Source organism: Strongylocentrotus purpuratus, unplaced genomic scaffold (assembly GCF_000002235.5).
Source record: "Strongylocentrotus purpuratus isolate Spur 01 unplaced genomic scaffold, Spur_5.0 spur5_scaffold_10, whole genome shotgun sequence".
Lineage (NCBI taxonomy): Eukaryota > Metazoa > Echinodermata > Echinoidea > Camarodonta > Strongylocentrotidae > Strongylocentrotus > Strongylocentrotus purpuratus.
In genome coordinates this window covers 24,968,259-24,983,786 of record NW_022145595.1, presented here as the reverse complement: position 1 = coordinate 24,983,786, position 15,528 = coordinate 24,968,259, and the positions used below count along the sequence as shown (strand labels likewise).

Sequence of the window (15,528 nt, the reverse complement as noted above, 5' to 3'; positions counted from 1 at the left end):
TATTTTTAGAAAGTACTATATCAGAGAACTATTTTGGTTTACTATTTGGGAGTTGAAAAAAAAATTCACATTTTTTTTTTAATTGAATCAATTTTTTTTCTTCAAATCTTAATTTATTGAAAACAAAATATTTTAAATCTTTTTAGATAAATATTGAAATTTTTATGTTTTATTTATTTATTTATTTTTTGAATAAATTTTTGATGCTGGATATAAAACAAATATACCATGCCTTCTATTCGAGGTACTGGTTAAACTATGGGCCTCGGTGACTCCAAAAGTACCATTTGCTTCGGGGCTGTGCCCCTCAGCAAATAGTACTATTGGAGTCACCTCTTGCGCATAGTTTTAACCAGAACCTCTCAAGGCAGTGTAGATTTGTATACTATTTTTTTTGGGGGGGGGGGGGTGCGGGGGCGTAATTCGTGGGAAAATATTTAGCGGCGAATCAGCCAGCCGGCGAATAAGCGGGGGGGGGGGGGGGGAGATTTATTTATTTATTTTATCTCCTTTTTCCCCTCAACATCCGTCCCTCCCCCCTTTGAGCAAAAAAAAATTACCGTGGGGACGGGGCCCATTTTTATTTATAAAAAAAACGTTACCATCTTTTTTGTAAAACCTTTTTTCCCCCATGTGTAAACACTTCAAACACAGATAAATGGTGTCTTTAAAATTCTAAAACACCCCCTTTGGTCAAGGGGGGGGGGGGTGTTCGAAAACCCAAAACAACAACCCCCCCCCCCCCCTGCCTCGACACGCCATTGGTGGTACGTTATTTCACCACAAGGAGCACCGTCAGGGGATGTCTCTAATATTGTTTCACAAAAAATGTGTCTAGAATAAAAGGCTCAGTCATTGAAACATCAGAGTAGGCCTATGCTGCTGCAAAACACGGTAAAACGGCAGATTTGGTGAAAGTTTGTATCTTCAATTTAGTTCATAAACCTGTACTTTGCAAATCGATAACCGTTGTAAATCGTTATGAGTGCCCAATAAAAATAAAAAATAAAGTCAAACAACTTCGACAAATTTTGTATTATTTTCCTTACAGTACCAGTGATATGTCGCCCTTATTATTGGAAGTATATGCTAGTCCGTTTTTATTGGGCCACCCTGTATGCCTATATGCGCCTTGTTGAAGTGGTCTGCGCATCCCTCCTGTGATCTATATAATACGACGAAATATATAACAAATGCATCGCACCCTATAGTGCCTCCCTGATTGTATCCATCTCAATCACCAAAGTAGTAAAAATTATTATTTTAAACCTTAATTATAATAATAATAATAATAATAATAATTACATTCATAGGGCGCTTCTTACAGTTGTTGCTAAGCGCACAGGTGGTGCTGTCTAACTTAGTATAATTATTTAACATGTTCAATAGTTTAAAAGCAACAAAATAAAATAAAATATTACTAATACAAAACAGTTCAGTTGGATGGAATTACTACCTGAGTGCGCTCCCAGTATACAATAACTGATTAAAAAGGTGGGTTTTGATTTATCACTGTGTCTTGCCTTTAACCAATCAAATCTCTTACTTTTGCAAACCTAAATGAAGACCTCGGGCCAAAACACATTATCTAATTCGGGATCTAATGTCCGTTCTCTGGAGCCTGCATGTTTCAAGATTATCGTTGAAAGTGAAGAGAAATATTAATGCTCATATCTCATGCAGTGCATGAGTACTGTACACTTCCAATTTTGCTTAGTATTTTCTGTTTGTATTGCTTATTATATATTTTTTTTAATGCTCCTCTCGCATCTTAATCAATGTATAGCTTAATCCTTTATGTTGTAATCAACAAATGAAAATTATATTGTAAAATTACTTCTTTACTTAACTTTGTGCAAAACAACAAATGACAAAATAGAAGGCTAACAGGGACGGATCTAGCTTTTTGCCAAGGGGGGGGGGGGGGGGGGGTTGACGTAACACCCCCTAGCTAACCAATAATATAAATATTTAATAGGGCATCGCGTGATTAAAGAGAAGGTTGAGGATTCTGGGAAGACATGACAATAAATTTGTGAGCGTTATCATTGTTATTATGCAAGTGTGGAAAAACATCAGATAAAACATGCTCCCTGAAAAGCAAGGCTCTTCAAAATGCCTTCATATTCTAAATATGTCATGTAACATCGTAAAAATCGGGACGGATTTTTACACCACGTGTTCGTGTAGTCCCATTCTGCGTACAATGCTTGTAACTTACCAAGACTTGGCCAAATTTCTTATCATTTTGATGATTCCAAAACCTTGCAGTACACACAAATACTTATATGCTAGATGTTAAACCTTTTGATCGACTCCACACCGTTTCTTTCACAATAAAATCGCATGACCAGAACTCAACTTTATGCGTAATTCCCGGCCCCCCCCCCCCCCCCCCACTCAGAGGTCGGAATGACCGCATGCGTGTTGCCAAAATGTCCGGTAAAGGGGTACTTTTCGTGCGACAAAGTCCGGCCCGAGATTTGTAAAAAAAGGGGTGTATTTGACTTTTTACCCGTAGATTTCTTTAAAAAGGGGGTTTTTTTTCTTTTTCTCTCTCATCTCTTTGGACTCCTGAGAAATTATTCCGAATTTAGGGGGATACATTGAGCATTTTTTCCTGATTTAGGGTGATACATTGAGCATTTTTCCTGATTTAGCGGGGTCTCCAAGGCAGGAAAAGCCCGCGAAAAGCCCGCGAAAGGGGGGTTCGGAAATGTTGGCAGTCCTCACATAGGGGGTGCTTTCAAAAGAGGGTACGAGCATATGCGTACCCTAAATAACACTGAGTGGGGGGGGGGGGGGGGGGGGGGGGGGGCCGGGGCGTAATTATGCATGAGTCCGGTTCCATAATAATTGGCTTAAAACAGAAGCGTGTAATAATAATATTGATAGCAATAATTTTAATAATAGTAGTAATAATAATAATTATAATAAAAAATAATAACAAAAATAGCAAATTTCAACCAAAAAATGGAAATATGATAACTGAATAGTCTTCAATACATGATTTAAAGGAGCGCTATGAAAATCTCTAGTCAACTTTGTCAAGATCGAGTTTGCAACATCTTTCCCTCAATATTCATTTATAATTATAGGCCTATTTTCATATTATTCAAATTTCGCTAAAATATGGTCAAATGTCGGAAGAAGGGTCATGTCTCTATAACAGTAAAATTTGGAAAGCTCTTATCGAGATTGTGTACCAACCCCAGCGGACCATGTCACGACCAGGGTAAACGGTTTTATTATATACAAATATTATACAAAACATATAAGTTATGGTTAGTATTTTTTGTTTCTCTCACATCTTAAACGAAAAATAGCATTTAATCCTAAACGTTGAATCGCCAACAGAAAATGTTATTGTAATAACTTCTTTAATTAACTATGTGAAAAACAACAAATGACAAAACAAATACTCCCAAATATAGTACTTTTTCAGAGCAACCCTCATATAGGTTGAAATATTTCTGGTCACGTGAAGAGCTCTCAACAAATCAAAAACCACTCATTTTTGTATGCATGATATACAGAGCTGGAAATATTAATCACAATGCGCTGCGCTGAATGCAAGCGTCGCCTTGCTGTTCAGAGCAAACGAAGCACAGTCGACCATGCGCATGCCGCATGATATGACACAGATCTCTTTTAATTAGACGGCATTATGCCGTCGACTTAGATTCACATGTAATTAATTTTTGAGTCGTTTTTTCCCCTTCATATATCAAGTAATGGCATGCGTTATCTTCTAGCTAGCATATTACATTTTAAAAAGTTAAATTTTAGTTCTCTTCCGAAGACCAAGATAAAATAGAAGGTTATTTTGTTTAAATCTTACTAAACGCGCTTCTTTATAAAATTAAACTGCGGTTTATTGATAAGAAACTATTCATGGCCAGAGAGCACGTGCCCCCCCCCCCCAATTTTTCTTTCTAAGATCGGTTGAACTTTTTAGACCCCTCCCGTCGATCAAAGTATGTGCCCCCCCCCCCCCAACATCAAACTCTGGCTACGACCCTGCAGAGAGCCGAGTTGCAGATTATTTTACAATCATGATAGATAATAAAGTGAATACATTGCAAAATGACAAAATAAATATGAAAATATTAAAATCACAATAGCAAAAATAATATATTACAAAAAATTGCAGGACTCACATTGCTTTAAAATGCAAGGATAACAATACATTTGTTTATCTTAAAAAGATTAAATTCACCACACTGAGATAAAAGAAAACCAGAGAGAGGGGGAAGGGGGGGGGGGTCAAAGATTGAGGGGGGGGGCGTGGAAGGAAATACATGTAATTAGGTAGGGGTATAGAGAAAGAACGGGAAAAGGAGACAATAATTATAGGAGAATTAAAGAGTCCCGCTGCCGCACCAGGGACATGTCCCTGGCCGCACTCCTTTGGCAAGACATTGATCTACATTTGCCACACTCCAGTGGCGGATTCAGGCGCTCAAAAACTACCCCCCCCCCCCCCCCCCCCCCCCCCCACTGAGCGACTTTTTGGCCGGCGCGATTTTCAAATTTTCGGGAGCAAAAAAAAAAAAAAAAAAAAATAGTGTTCACTATACCCCCCCCCCCCCCGATTTTCTTCTGAAGAGAGAGAACGAGAGAGAGAGAGAGAGAGAGAGAGAGAGAGAGAGAGAGAGATAGAAAGTAAAATGGCCAATTGAATAATAACAGCTTTAAATTCACAATATAATTTATATGCATATTAAAACAAGGGGAGGGGAGAATTAAAATGGCACATGCAAAATATTGGTGTCGAAGTGCGGTTGGAAAAAAGGTCTTTGTTAACATCAGGCATGAATATCATTCATATGCTTACAAATATTGGATCTGTCTATCAAATACAAGACAGGACCCCTGTTTATGTTTAGATTTTTCATTAATACCGATTACAATACAGGGACCTTCTAAAAAAAATGCTGCGGCGACTTTATGTACTATGAACTAATCCAATAATTCTGTCTCAATGAACTTTCTATTTGAGCATTGGTTACGCTCGTCATTGCCTCCCTCTATATATATTTTACTATCACTAAACTAAAGTAATTGGCCTAAAGCATCCTTAATAGGCCATTTTGTAATGTAATAAAATGTAATGCATTAACTTTGTTAAGTGCTTCGTTACAAATTCCTTCATTCATCTGTTTTACGAATAATTGCATTTCAATAGTCACAATGCAAACTGCATAATCATAGTATGTGGTGTTATACGTAGGACAGGCCATAATACTTGTCTACCTATAGCAACAACTGCTGTATGCAATTGGCATTCCGACTATTGAGATACAATTATTTGTAACAGGTGAATGAAATAATTCGTATTCAGTCGCTTCAGATCATGCATGGGCATGCATCAATAATAATAATAGTGGGTTCTTGTATAGCGCTTATGTCTGTCAGACTTGCCTCTCGATCCTGGCGCTCCATGCATACACTACATTGTATTTGGTTACGTTAGTAAAATAGCCTATCAAAATGCTGCGTCGACTTCATTACAGTAAAACATTCCTCTATTTCTGTGTCAATAAACTTTCTATATTGTTTGCCTCATATCCTTGTTTTTCCAAACCCGTTCCTTTCTATTTGACATTTTACTGGCCCAGCACCTCTTGAACTTATAACTTTGCATCTCTTTTACAAGAATCTCAATTGCTTTTCAGCGACACACATTCCATTCCTCTCTGCATCTTCACACACAAATATCTTCGTACTTACCACGCCCCCGGACCACGCCTAGTTTCTTCCATTCCATTTCCATCTCACGTCACAAGTGGCATCATTTCCATTTGGCCATTTCCAGGCTTCACATAGTCCAATAAGGGAGTTTACAGATACAATCTGCGCATGGGCAGATAAAGGTCATTTGTACCAAAATGGTAAAACCCACAGAGATGAATACTGGATATGCGCTCATGAAAGTTATGTAACATTATTCATTTATGCACCAACGGTACATTCTTTGATACGCAGGTGGAAGTATTCTTTTCAAGAGGTCAAACAAAAGGTATTCATGAAGCACATCTAGGACTTTGGCAGTTATTATTCTAAGATGCTCAAAGTGGAACTTCTCCATGTGTAAAAGATCTGTGGATATTTGGGGTCATTTGTACCATGTGCTATCTGTAAACTCAGTTATAGGCCATTTTCGTAAAGTAACCAAATTGAATGCACAAGTTTTTGTGAAGTGTCTCAATACAAATTATTTCATATAAGGTGAATGAAATAATTTGTATTGAGGCACTTCACAAAGACGTATACATTACATTTGGTTACATTACGAAAATGGCGTATACCACGCCTAGTTTCTTCCATTCCACTTCCATCTTGCGTCATATCATTTCCATTTGGCCAGCTCCAGGCTTCACACAGTCCAATTGTTAATTGAGGCTCATTTTATATCCATGGAGTCCAGGAATCCCATATGATCGCTCCTCATGCTGTTAATAGACCTGTTTACTAACATATTTAGAATTTTTGCCTACTTTAAATCTAAAACAAAGGTTGTTCTTGACAACCCCAAAATTTGCCCGATTCTTCCTTGACATAGCAACAAATAATGTATTCAGACTGTATTCATGCTCAAATATTTTTTAAGCGCCTCGTTACAAATTATTTAATTCACCTGCTACGAATAATTGCATTTCGATAGTCAGAATGCAAATTGTATACATTCTGTGTATCTGGCATCTGGCAAACCCTAACGTTTGTCACTGCCTTGCAAGTTGCAACAATTAATGTCACGATGCAATTCGCATTCTGAAATGGTTTATTGGCTATGTCTGATTGGCTATCTTTTCTTCCATTTTCGCCATGCGTATTGGTTGCTTATTTGTAATCTCACTTATTTTCTGATTGAATAGGCCGAATGCTGGCTCCTGTCACTGCAAGACAAGTCCTCATCGCGTGCTGTTGTACCCATTTATTCGTGTCTTAGTTATGTTTTCGTGACATTTTCACGTGAGCAAGGGTTATCATTCGATTTAAATAGCAATCATATAGAAAACTAAAAAAACTATGACCCGACCCAGCCCTTTAATCTGCGATAATGAACAATTCTAATTTTCTTTTGAGGACACCATAGCCTAGCCGAAATCCCTTCAAATAGCTAGAGTCTACAGCTGAACTAAAGCTCAAGGAGACGTAAAAGGAACGTGGTTTTAATGATTTCAGGTAACTAAACGCTTCATTTAGTGGGAATATTATGATATGCATGTATAAGAGATGAGGGATGAAATTTAGATATAATCCAATGTAAATGTTCTACTTTTTAATGAGATATCTCGCGCACTCGCGTCCTGCAAAAACATTACCTTTCGGTCCCACTAACTCATTTTAAAGTTTGGTGTGGGCGAACTCTGAATTCGAAGTAGATATCGGGGCGCTTGTTCAGAAACCTATCCAAAATTTGACCCATAACTCCGGCGTGGAGATACCCTACTAAAACATACCCAAAATAGGTAAATATTCATGAAATGTCAAAATAAAGATTATGAGTTAAAATTTGTTATGTTTAGATCTATTAGTCTACCTGTTTCGCGTCAATTTTCTTATTATTTTGGAGTATTTTTCGGAAAAACGCTGATATTAGAATACACTTTTTCACTGGTTTCATGGCAAACCGCTGCACCATACAAGTACATACCGATATTGGGTTGCGGGCGGGCGCGGGCCGGTGTGAAGTTATCTACCGTAATGTCTCAGATCCCCATTTTGGATAGGTTTCTGAACAAGCGCCGATATGGGCAGTCGAAAGCCTCGCGGTCGGAACCTGGCTGGCTTGTGGCAAAACAACGCTAGATCAGCTGCGGGCAAAATGAAAGTAACTACGAACGAGAACATTCGTAGTTCTTAACTTGTCAATGAGAGAATCCTAGGCCCAAATTCAGAATCATATCCATACTTTGACCCTACTAAAATATACCAAAAATCAACAAGGAGTCTAGGCCTAGCCCTAGCAGGAAAAACTTTGGCGCTTGTTCAGAAACCTATCCAAAATTTGACCCGTAACTCCAGCGTGGAGATACATAAAATAGAAAAATCAACGAACATCTCAGAATAATTGTACCGTTTGTACCTTGTGTGCATCAGTTATGTGTGAAGTGCGTCACCTGTTTAAAGCAGGACGTGTCAAAATCTCTGGTGTGACGTAATATTACGTATTGACTTTGCCATTGAACTGAAGCCGTATAGACCTACTCGTTTTTACAGCGCTCAATGCGCGAAGTTCTTCTAGGCCTAAATCTTCATCAATTGTTCAAATAATGGTCATGATTGAAGTCGTTTTTTACCAGTTTTTTGTTCTTATTTTCTTATCTTTTTTTGAGTAAAAACAACACTTTCTCATGGGATTCATTGCAAACTGCTGCACAATAAAATTGCATACCGTAGCGACGGTGGGATTCAGGCGCACATGCGTTCCTGAAGTTAGCGACTGTAATCTCAGATCTCATTAAATTAATTTAAGCAATTCATCATTACAGTCGCTAACCTCAGGCACGCACGCACTCGCACCAGGACCCCACCGTCGGTACAGTATGCAATTGTATTGTGCAGCAGTGTGCTATGAATCCTGTGAGAAAGTGTATATTACTAGTCTCTCGTTTTTACTCCAAAAAATTATTTATAAAAACGAAAGGGGAAAGCCACTATTGTCTTCTCTTATTTTGCTATAGAACTACTATGTTCAGCCTGTATTAGAGATACCATCACACCGTTGTCCTCGCTGGCATTCAGATTGTCATATGATCAATTTTTGTATTTCTTGATTACTCTTGTAGGAAGAGCAACAATCATTGTGAGGCGAGCGTGGGCCAAGCAGAGCGCTCTCCGCAAGGTAAAGGATTCAGTAGTTCCAGGTCCTAGTCCAGCTATCGGCATCAGGACCATCCACACCAGTAAGACCAGGACCATGGCATCAGAGTCTGGATCCATAGAGAGCAGTATCAAAGACAAGCTCATGCAGAAATTTCAAGTGAGTTGGTCAAGGTAATTGAATAGGCCATTTTCGTAATGTAATCAAATTTATACTGATATGCCTCGATACAAATTATTCAATTCACCTTTTACGAATAATTGCATTATCATAGTAAGAATGCAAATCACATATATTTATTGTTAGATAGGGCAAGCCATAATGATTGTCCTTCCTAGCAACAACTATTATGTATATAAATTCTGACTGTTGAGATACATTCATTTGTAACAGGTGAACAAAAGAATTTGTATGAGGCGCTTCACAAAGGCATGTGTGCATAGATTTGGTTATGTTACGGAGATGGCCTATTAAAAAGATATTTATTGCAATGGAAACACTTTTGTAGTCCAAGGTCTAAATTGAAGTAGTACTAACAGTTCAATTAGATGGTGTGAATACATCAATAGCAAATTACGACTATCTTTCATTCATGAAAATTCATTAAGAGTAATGAGTTTATTTGGAAACAAATTTGGTTACAGATTTGAGTTTATGAATACAATTTCATGAGATAATTTTGTAATTATTCATTTTAATATTGTTCATCATAAAAAAAGCAGTACACCACTTGCCCTTTTTATTAGTCTGTTATGGATTACATAAGAAAGACAATCTGTTAAACTCCACAAAATAAAAGATGTAATGTGAGAATTTAGGCAGCTTACAGGCAAGTGCTATAACAGGGTTTATTTTAGTTTGAATTATCCTTTTTGGTTTCATCTTCTTCCCTCAGCCTACTCACTTGGAAGTCATCAACGAGAGTAGCATGCACAATGTCCCACGTGGCTCGGAAACACATTTCAAGGTGGTAGTGGTCTCGGAAGCATTCGATAAGGAGAGTCTGATAAAGCGCCATTGCTTGGTGAACGAGGTTCTCAAGACAGAGCTCGAAGGCCCGGTACATGCCTTGTCAATACAGGTGAGGCCCAAAGTTTGAAAACTTAATTAGATTTTTAAAGTGGAATTTTTTTATAAAACAAAATCTCATTATAACAAAGCATTTTGCTGCTCTGCTTCTTTGTATTCTTCGTTTTTAGCCCTTATATAACAGATAATCTCACTGGTCCCAAGGGGTGTGTCGAGGTTCCATTGTCAAATGTAAAAAATCACATGGCCTTCATGAGTTTTTACAGATGTGTATCGATCAGATATGATTATTTACGTTTTGGGATCGACCTTTAACGTCACCATCCAAAAGACGCGACTCAGTTTCGAATCAGTGTCCCCCTGAGCCAGTATGTGGGCGTAGACAGAGAGCTGACCAAGTGCACGTGCCTCTAGACTAATTCACATCTCCCTTTATGATATTGGTGTGTTTACTTTAAAGCATTTAAACAGCGGGAAAAGAAATTTAGTTTTGAAAATGACCCAAATTTCTTATTTTAGGACGGAAAACATTTACTGAATGTACTTTATTGTTGAGCCTACTTTGGGAGACTTACATAGATGGACTGAGAAGTTCATATTCTCTCCAAATAATGTTTCATGTACAAGCATGCAGTATATAGCCAATCATGTCATGTACCGCAATTTGATGGCCAATTTCAAATCATTTTTTAGGAGTTGAATTTCATGCTCTCCCTTTATATCCATCTCTCTCTCTCTCTTTCTCTCCCCCCCTCTCTCTCTCTCTCTCTCCCTCTCCCTCTCTCTTTCTCTCTCTCCCTCTTTCTCTCTCTCTCTCTCTCTCTCTCTCTCTCTCTCCTACCGCTTCTCCTACCGCTTCTCCTACCGCTTCTCCTACCGCTTCTCCTCTTCCAGGCCAAGACCCCATCGCAGTGGTCAAGCAATGCAACGGTCACCAAGTCCCCTCCATGTCTGGGTGGAATGGCCAGAGAGCAGAGAGATCAGCAGGGAACATGATGCAGGACACCCCACCAGGACAGAGATATCTTCATCAAAGTACATTTTTATTCAAGTACATTTATATGCATATGCAATCAAAACAGTGGCCTTCGTGTGGAGATTGGTATGAAGCCCTGGAAAAGATGCTCCTTTGGACACAAGAAACGGCACCAGGTTTAGATCACTTACAGAAGACTTCAAGAGATACCTTTATCAAAGTACAGTCAAACTTGTGTGCAATTGATTCTGTGGCCTCTCTTGACAGGTTTGTCTGGTTTCAATATGAATGATTCTGTGATAACGAGTCTTGTTTCTGCTCTAACAGAGGGTTGTTGTTGTTGGTTAGTGTTTGATGGTAATTGGTCAATTTTGACTATCACCAACAGTTTTTTAAATTGTAAAAAATCATATGCAACAATACAACTGACTTCCCTTTTTTTTTCTTTTAAATAATTATATATTTTTTTTAAAGATAAAATAGTATCATGCCAGGTTACAGAGTACTGTCTGTTCTAAATTGGCACTGTCCTGACAAACCTGCTCTTGTTTTGTATAAAGGTTTCTTGGAAATAAGTTTCCTATGTCTCTAGGGTGCAGACAGGGGGCTCCCTTTGGGATACCTCAATATCTTAGAACTTGAAAGGAAAGGAATAACAAAATCAAAGAGAATCATAGAAAGATCTTTTCTGAGGAAATTGGTTTCACGCAATCTCACATTTCTATCAAAAGAAATTTAATAACAAACATTTATAACACATGTACTGATCTTTATTTCTAAATTAATATATCTGCCAAAAAGCATAAGCAAACAAAATATGGGCTTTTAATGAAATTGGTGTTAATCATAAGATAATAATAGAAATAAAAAAGTACTTGACAAAACCGAAAAGTTATCAAGACAAGCATGATACATAATACATATGGAAAAGACTTATTTTCATTATGATACGCCTTTTATAGGTTATACTTATGATTTTGAAGAGACAAAACATATAACAAACTGTACACTTATGTCTAACCTTTGTGGATATTGAATTTCTTTCAACTGTTAAAAACAACACTCGGTTGTGTTTTCTGCAACACGTTAAAGATGCTCATTTTTTGGTCAAAATGTTTCGTTCTTTGATTGAATCGAACTGCATTTTGTATTTTTTAATATGCTGATTTTAAAAGTCCTAGAATCTCGTCAAGGTTCATACAATTTGTTTCAGAAAGGAGCATAGCTCTTTCTATAATATATCTTGGGCATTTAGCCAAGTAGTGTTCAACAGTTTCTATCTAGGGGCATGAATTGCAATGTCCCGTTGGGTATATTCTCATTCTGGCTGGATCTACACATGCAAATTATAATCGACGGGTAATCTTTTCTTTTGCTCGCACTAATTTACAAATTTACAAGTATAGGTCGGTGAAACCGAGCTTTGAATCATTTTGTAGTGCGTGGTAGTGCGTGGTAAGAACTGGTCTGCCATCGTAATTGCCATTGTTCAATAAAATGTTTTACTAAAATTCTGTACGCTTCTGAAAGTGTGAGGTAGTTTATTATTTCTATATGTTTCCTGAGAGCAGTCTTGGTGAGACAGTCCGTGGATTCATGTCCTGTTCCGCATTGGGAGAGAATCCATTGAACCAAGACTTTATTGTTTTTGTATTTAAGCTGTGTTAAACGACTTCGTAACTATTCCCCCTATTTTTTGGGCTGTCCCACCCCAAAATGTTTTTTTATGGCTTTTTACGGCGTGGCCTTCCATTTCGGCTACCTCAAATTAAGCATTAACGCTTTTTGGCTGGGAACGTGGTTTTGGCTGGAGGAGCCCGGGACTCCTCCCCTTCCAATCGCTATGGGCTAGACCACCAGGTCAGTGCGCTTATGCTGCAAACGACTGTTTATTTTTTGGATGGATGGACGAATTTAAGAAAAAAAGGAAGGAAATACATGTACTGGTTATTTGCGGTTTGGGTCTTAACATATTCCGACCCGAAATTACATAGTATTACCGCTGAACTTGTCGGCTCCTTAATCCCTGGGATATGGTTACATAATTATCCCTTGGCAGTTTTGGCCATAGCCTAATCTGACCCTATTATATTGCATTGTTTTGCCGCCGAACTTTTCCCTGTGGATATGGTCACATATTTATCCATTGGCAGTTTGGGTCATGACATATTCCGACCCTACATTACATTGTATTACGCCAAGGCTTTTGGCTCGTTCTTTAATAGCTAAGGACATGGTATCATATTGAACAATTCATTGTAACATATCGTGCCGACTCTGTCGGTCTATTACATTATTGCAGTCTTATCAATAGTTTCAAGGCCAGCCTGAAAACTTATCTAATGGCCAACATTAACTAATATCATCTTTTTTTTTTAAACCATGTATAATGTATTGTAAGCAAAATTGTATCTAAGTATATCATGTAGCTCATTGTAAGTGCCTTGAGCACCCTCTGGGTGGATATGTTGCGTGTTATATATGTCTGTATTATTATTATTTATCCGTCTGGGGAGGCATAGCTCATCGGACCATAAAGGCCTTTACCATCCTGATGGTATCGCATACTACTTTTTGTAGTACCATGCTGATGCCTGTATTACTCAGGCCGACAGTCTTGGCGACTTCATCGCTCAGCGGGCACCAAGTGCCTCTTGCACCATGCATGAAGCCAAAAAGTTTAACCGATGAAGGCTCAAACCTCGCTTCGACCGCCGGTATAATAGGCGCGTATATCAGTACTTTGCCTTTCCAGGCCTTCATCAGCTTCTTGGGGTTGTTATCCCATACTACAGTGGGGTGGGGTTAATCACGTCACATGGTCCCCCGGCTCCCGCACTGAGAATGAGGTCTGGTAGGTAGTTCTACCCGTCTACGCCTACCATTTCTTACTCCCCCCCCCCTTTTCTCATCTTTGATATGTTTGACCGTGTCAAGTAAAGTTTCATATTCATGAACAAGTCATAATAAGTTCAAGGGGCAGCAGTTACTTGTTAATTTTTTATTTATTTCTTTATTTCATTCTCCATAAAAAACATTAAAACATACAAACATGCTATACAGATAAAAGATCGATTACAAGAAAAATGCAAAGGGAAGGAGCAAACAACATTTTATGGGAATGTGGGGTTAACAAAAGGCAATTAGCCTTATGAACATCAACCCCTTAAAAAGTATTCTGTTTTGTTGAGAAAAGAAAAAAGGAAAAGGAAAGCAGAGAAAATCTAAACACCAATACAAAAGAAGAAAACAAAAAAAAGGAAGAAGGGAAGGGAGGGGGAATACATTAAAAAGTGCATACATTAAATGATACACCAAAACAATATCAATTCAATGCATATTTACAAGATATATATTTTCATAATATACACATTTATATGATATACATATTTACATAATATACAAATTGACATATACATGTACTGACACAATATAAATAATACATTTTCACAGGTGTGTGTTATATACCGTAATGCCAATCAACATTTTTTACCTGAATGGATAGGGGGTTGTCTACCTCTTACGATGAAAGGTTTGAATATTACAGATCTACGGTGCTTGCCCATAGGTTACAGTACTGACCCTCGGGAGATCATGTGTTGTCATCTTTCCATTCCTGTGGGACTCCCATGCTCTGAAAATGCAGGCTTGGAGATTCCTCGTCAGCTGCCGTTGCCTCCTGGTGATAAGGTGACGATTCATCAGCCTGACGGTCAGGTCCACCAGCTTGGCTTCTCTGTATAGCAGTGCTGCCAGCTGGTATGGCCCCATGCTTTTGCTGCCAGCCCTAATGGTGAGGCGATTATTGTACCCTTCGGCACAGTTGTTTGTCCTGATTGATCTGCCGTAGACATTCGAAGCCCCAACAGGCGCCGTATGGCCATTCATCCAGAATTTGTCGTTCTAAATGTCTTCTTGGGCCATTGTATTTGGAGTCCACGCCTCGGGCTTCCTTTACCCCACTTCAGCGTAGGGCTGGAGTGACCCTTTCCTTCTGATCGAAACGAGACAAACAAGCATGGTTGGATTCTAACATCCCACCCTACCACCTGACTACTCCCTCTCTTTTTGGGTTGTCCCACCCCCAAACTTGGTGCACCCATCAAATGGCAACGCAGATCTAAGGCCAAAGTGAGCCTAAGGAAAGGTGGCATTTTGGAGACCCCCCCCCCCCCGCCCTCCCCCCCCCCCCCTCCCCTGTCCTTCGATGTCGACTCCCTCATTGCACGCCTATGCTTTTGGCGAGGGAACGTGGTTTTGTGTTGTGGAGCACCATGCTCCCCCCCCCCCTCTTTTGCCCGTTTACCTCATCTAGTAGTGGCGTATTGCTCTGCTGCCGAAGCAGTTTGAATGTTGGTACCACTTCGTTGATTGGGAGGAATCGCAGTGATCTTCTGGAGAAGGGTTCGTGTGGCATCGTCGGTGTATGCTGCTGTCAGGCCAATTTCTTGTTCAAAGTGTAATCAGTTTTTCAAAATTTTTTTAATTCGCCAGATATGTGTTGTAGACTGAGCAGACAGCTGAAAAGCAAAAAGCCCAACCCCTATTGTCATGCAGATGAAGGTCAATGCAAGGTCAAGAGTCAATACTGCTCTCTGATTGGTCAACTCCCAATGGATGTAGTACCTTTTGGAACCGAAGTAATTTTTAAATGCCATTTTTAAAACTTTTTTTGGGGTAAATGTAAATGTCA

General features: G+C 38.8%; 1 protein-coding gene across 1 annotated transcript; it reads left to right on the top strand.

Annotated features, from left to right (window-relative positions):
* Positions 1 to 6,915: 6,915 nt before the first annotated feature.
* On the top strand, positions 6,916 to 13,959 carry LOC100891317 (bolA-like protein DDB_G0274169). Its single transcript, XM_003725879.3, has 4 exons — positions 6,916 to 7,188; positions 8,796 to 8,989; positions 9,726 to 9,911; positions 10,754 to 13,959. The coding sequence occupies exons 1-4, from the start codon at positions 7,179 to 7,181 to the stop codon at positions 10,853 to 10,855; spliced, it is 492 nt and encodes a 163-aa protein (XP_003725927.1). The 5' UTR covers positions 6,916 to 7,178; the 3' UTR covers positions 10,856 to 13,959.
* The last annotated feature ends 1,569 nt before the right edge of the window (positions 13,960 to 15,528 follow it).

Coding starts and splice junctions, on each gene's coding strand:
- LOC100891317 (XM_003725879.3), top strand. Junction 8,990..9,725: donor AGCTCATGCAGAAATTTCAA/GTGAGTTGGTCA, acceptor TTCTTCCCTCAG/CCTACTCACTTGGAAGTCAT. Junction 9,912..10,753: donor TACATGCCTTGTCAATACAG/GTGAGGCCCAAA, acceptor CTCCTCTTCCAG/GCCAAGACCCCATCGCAGTG.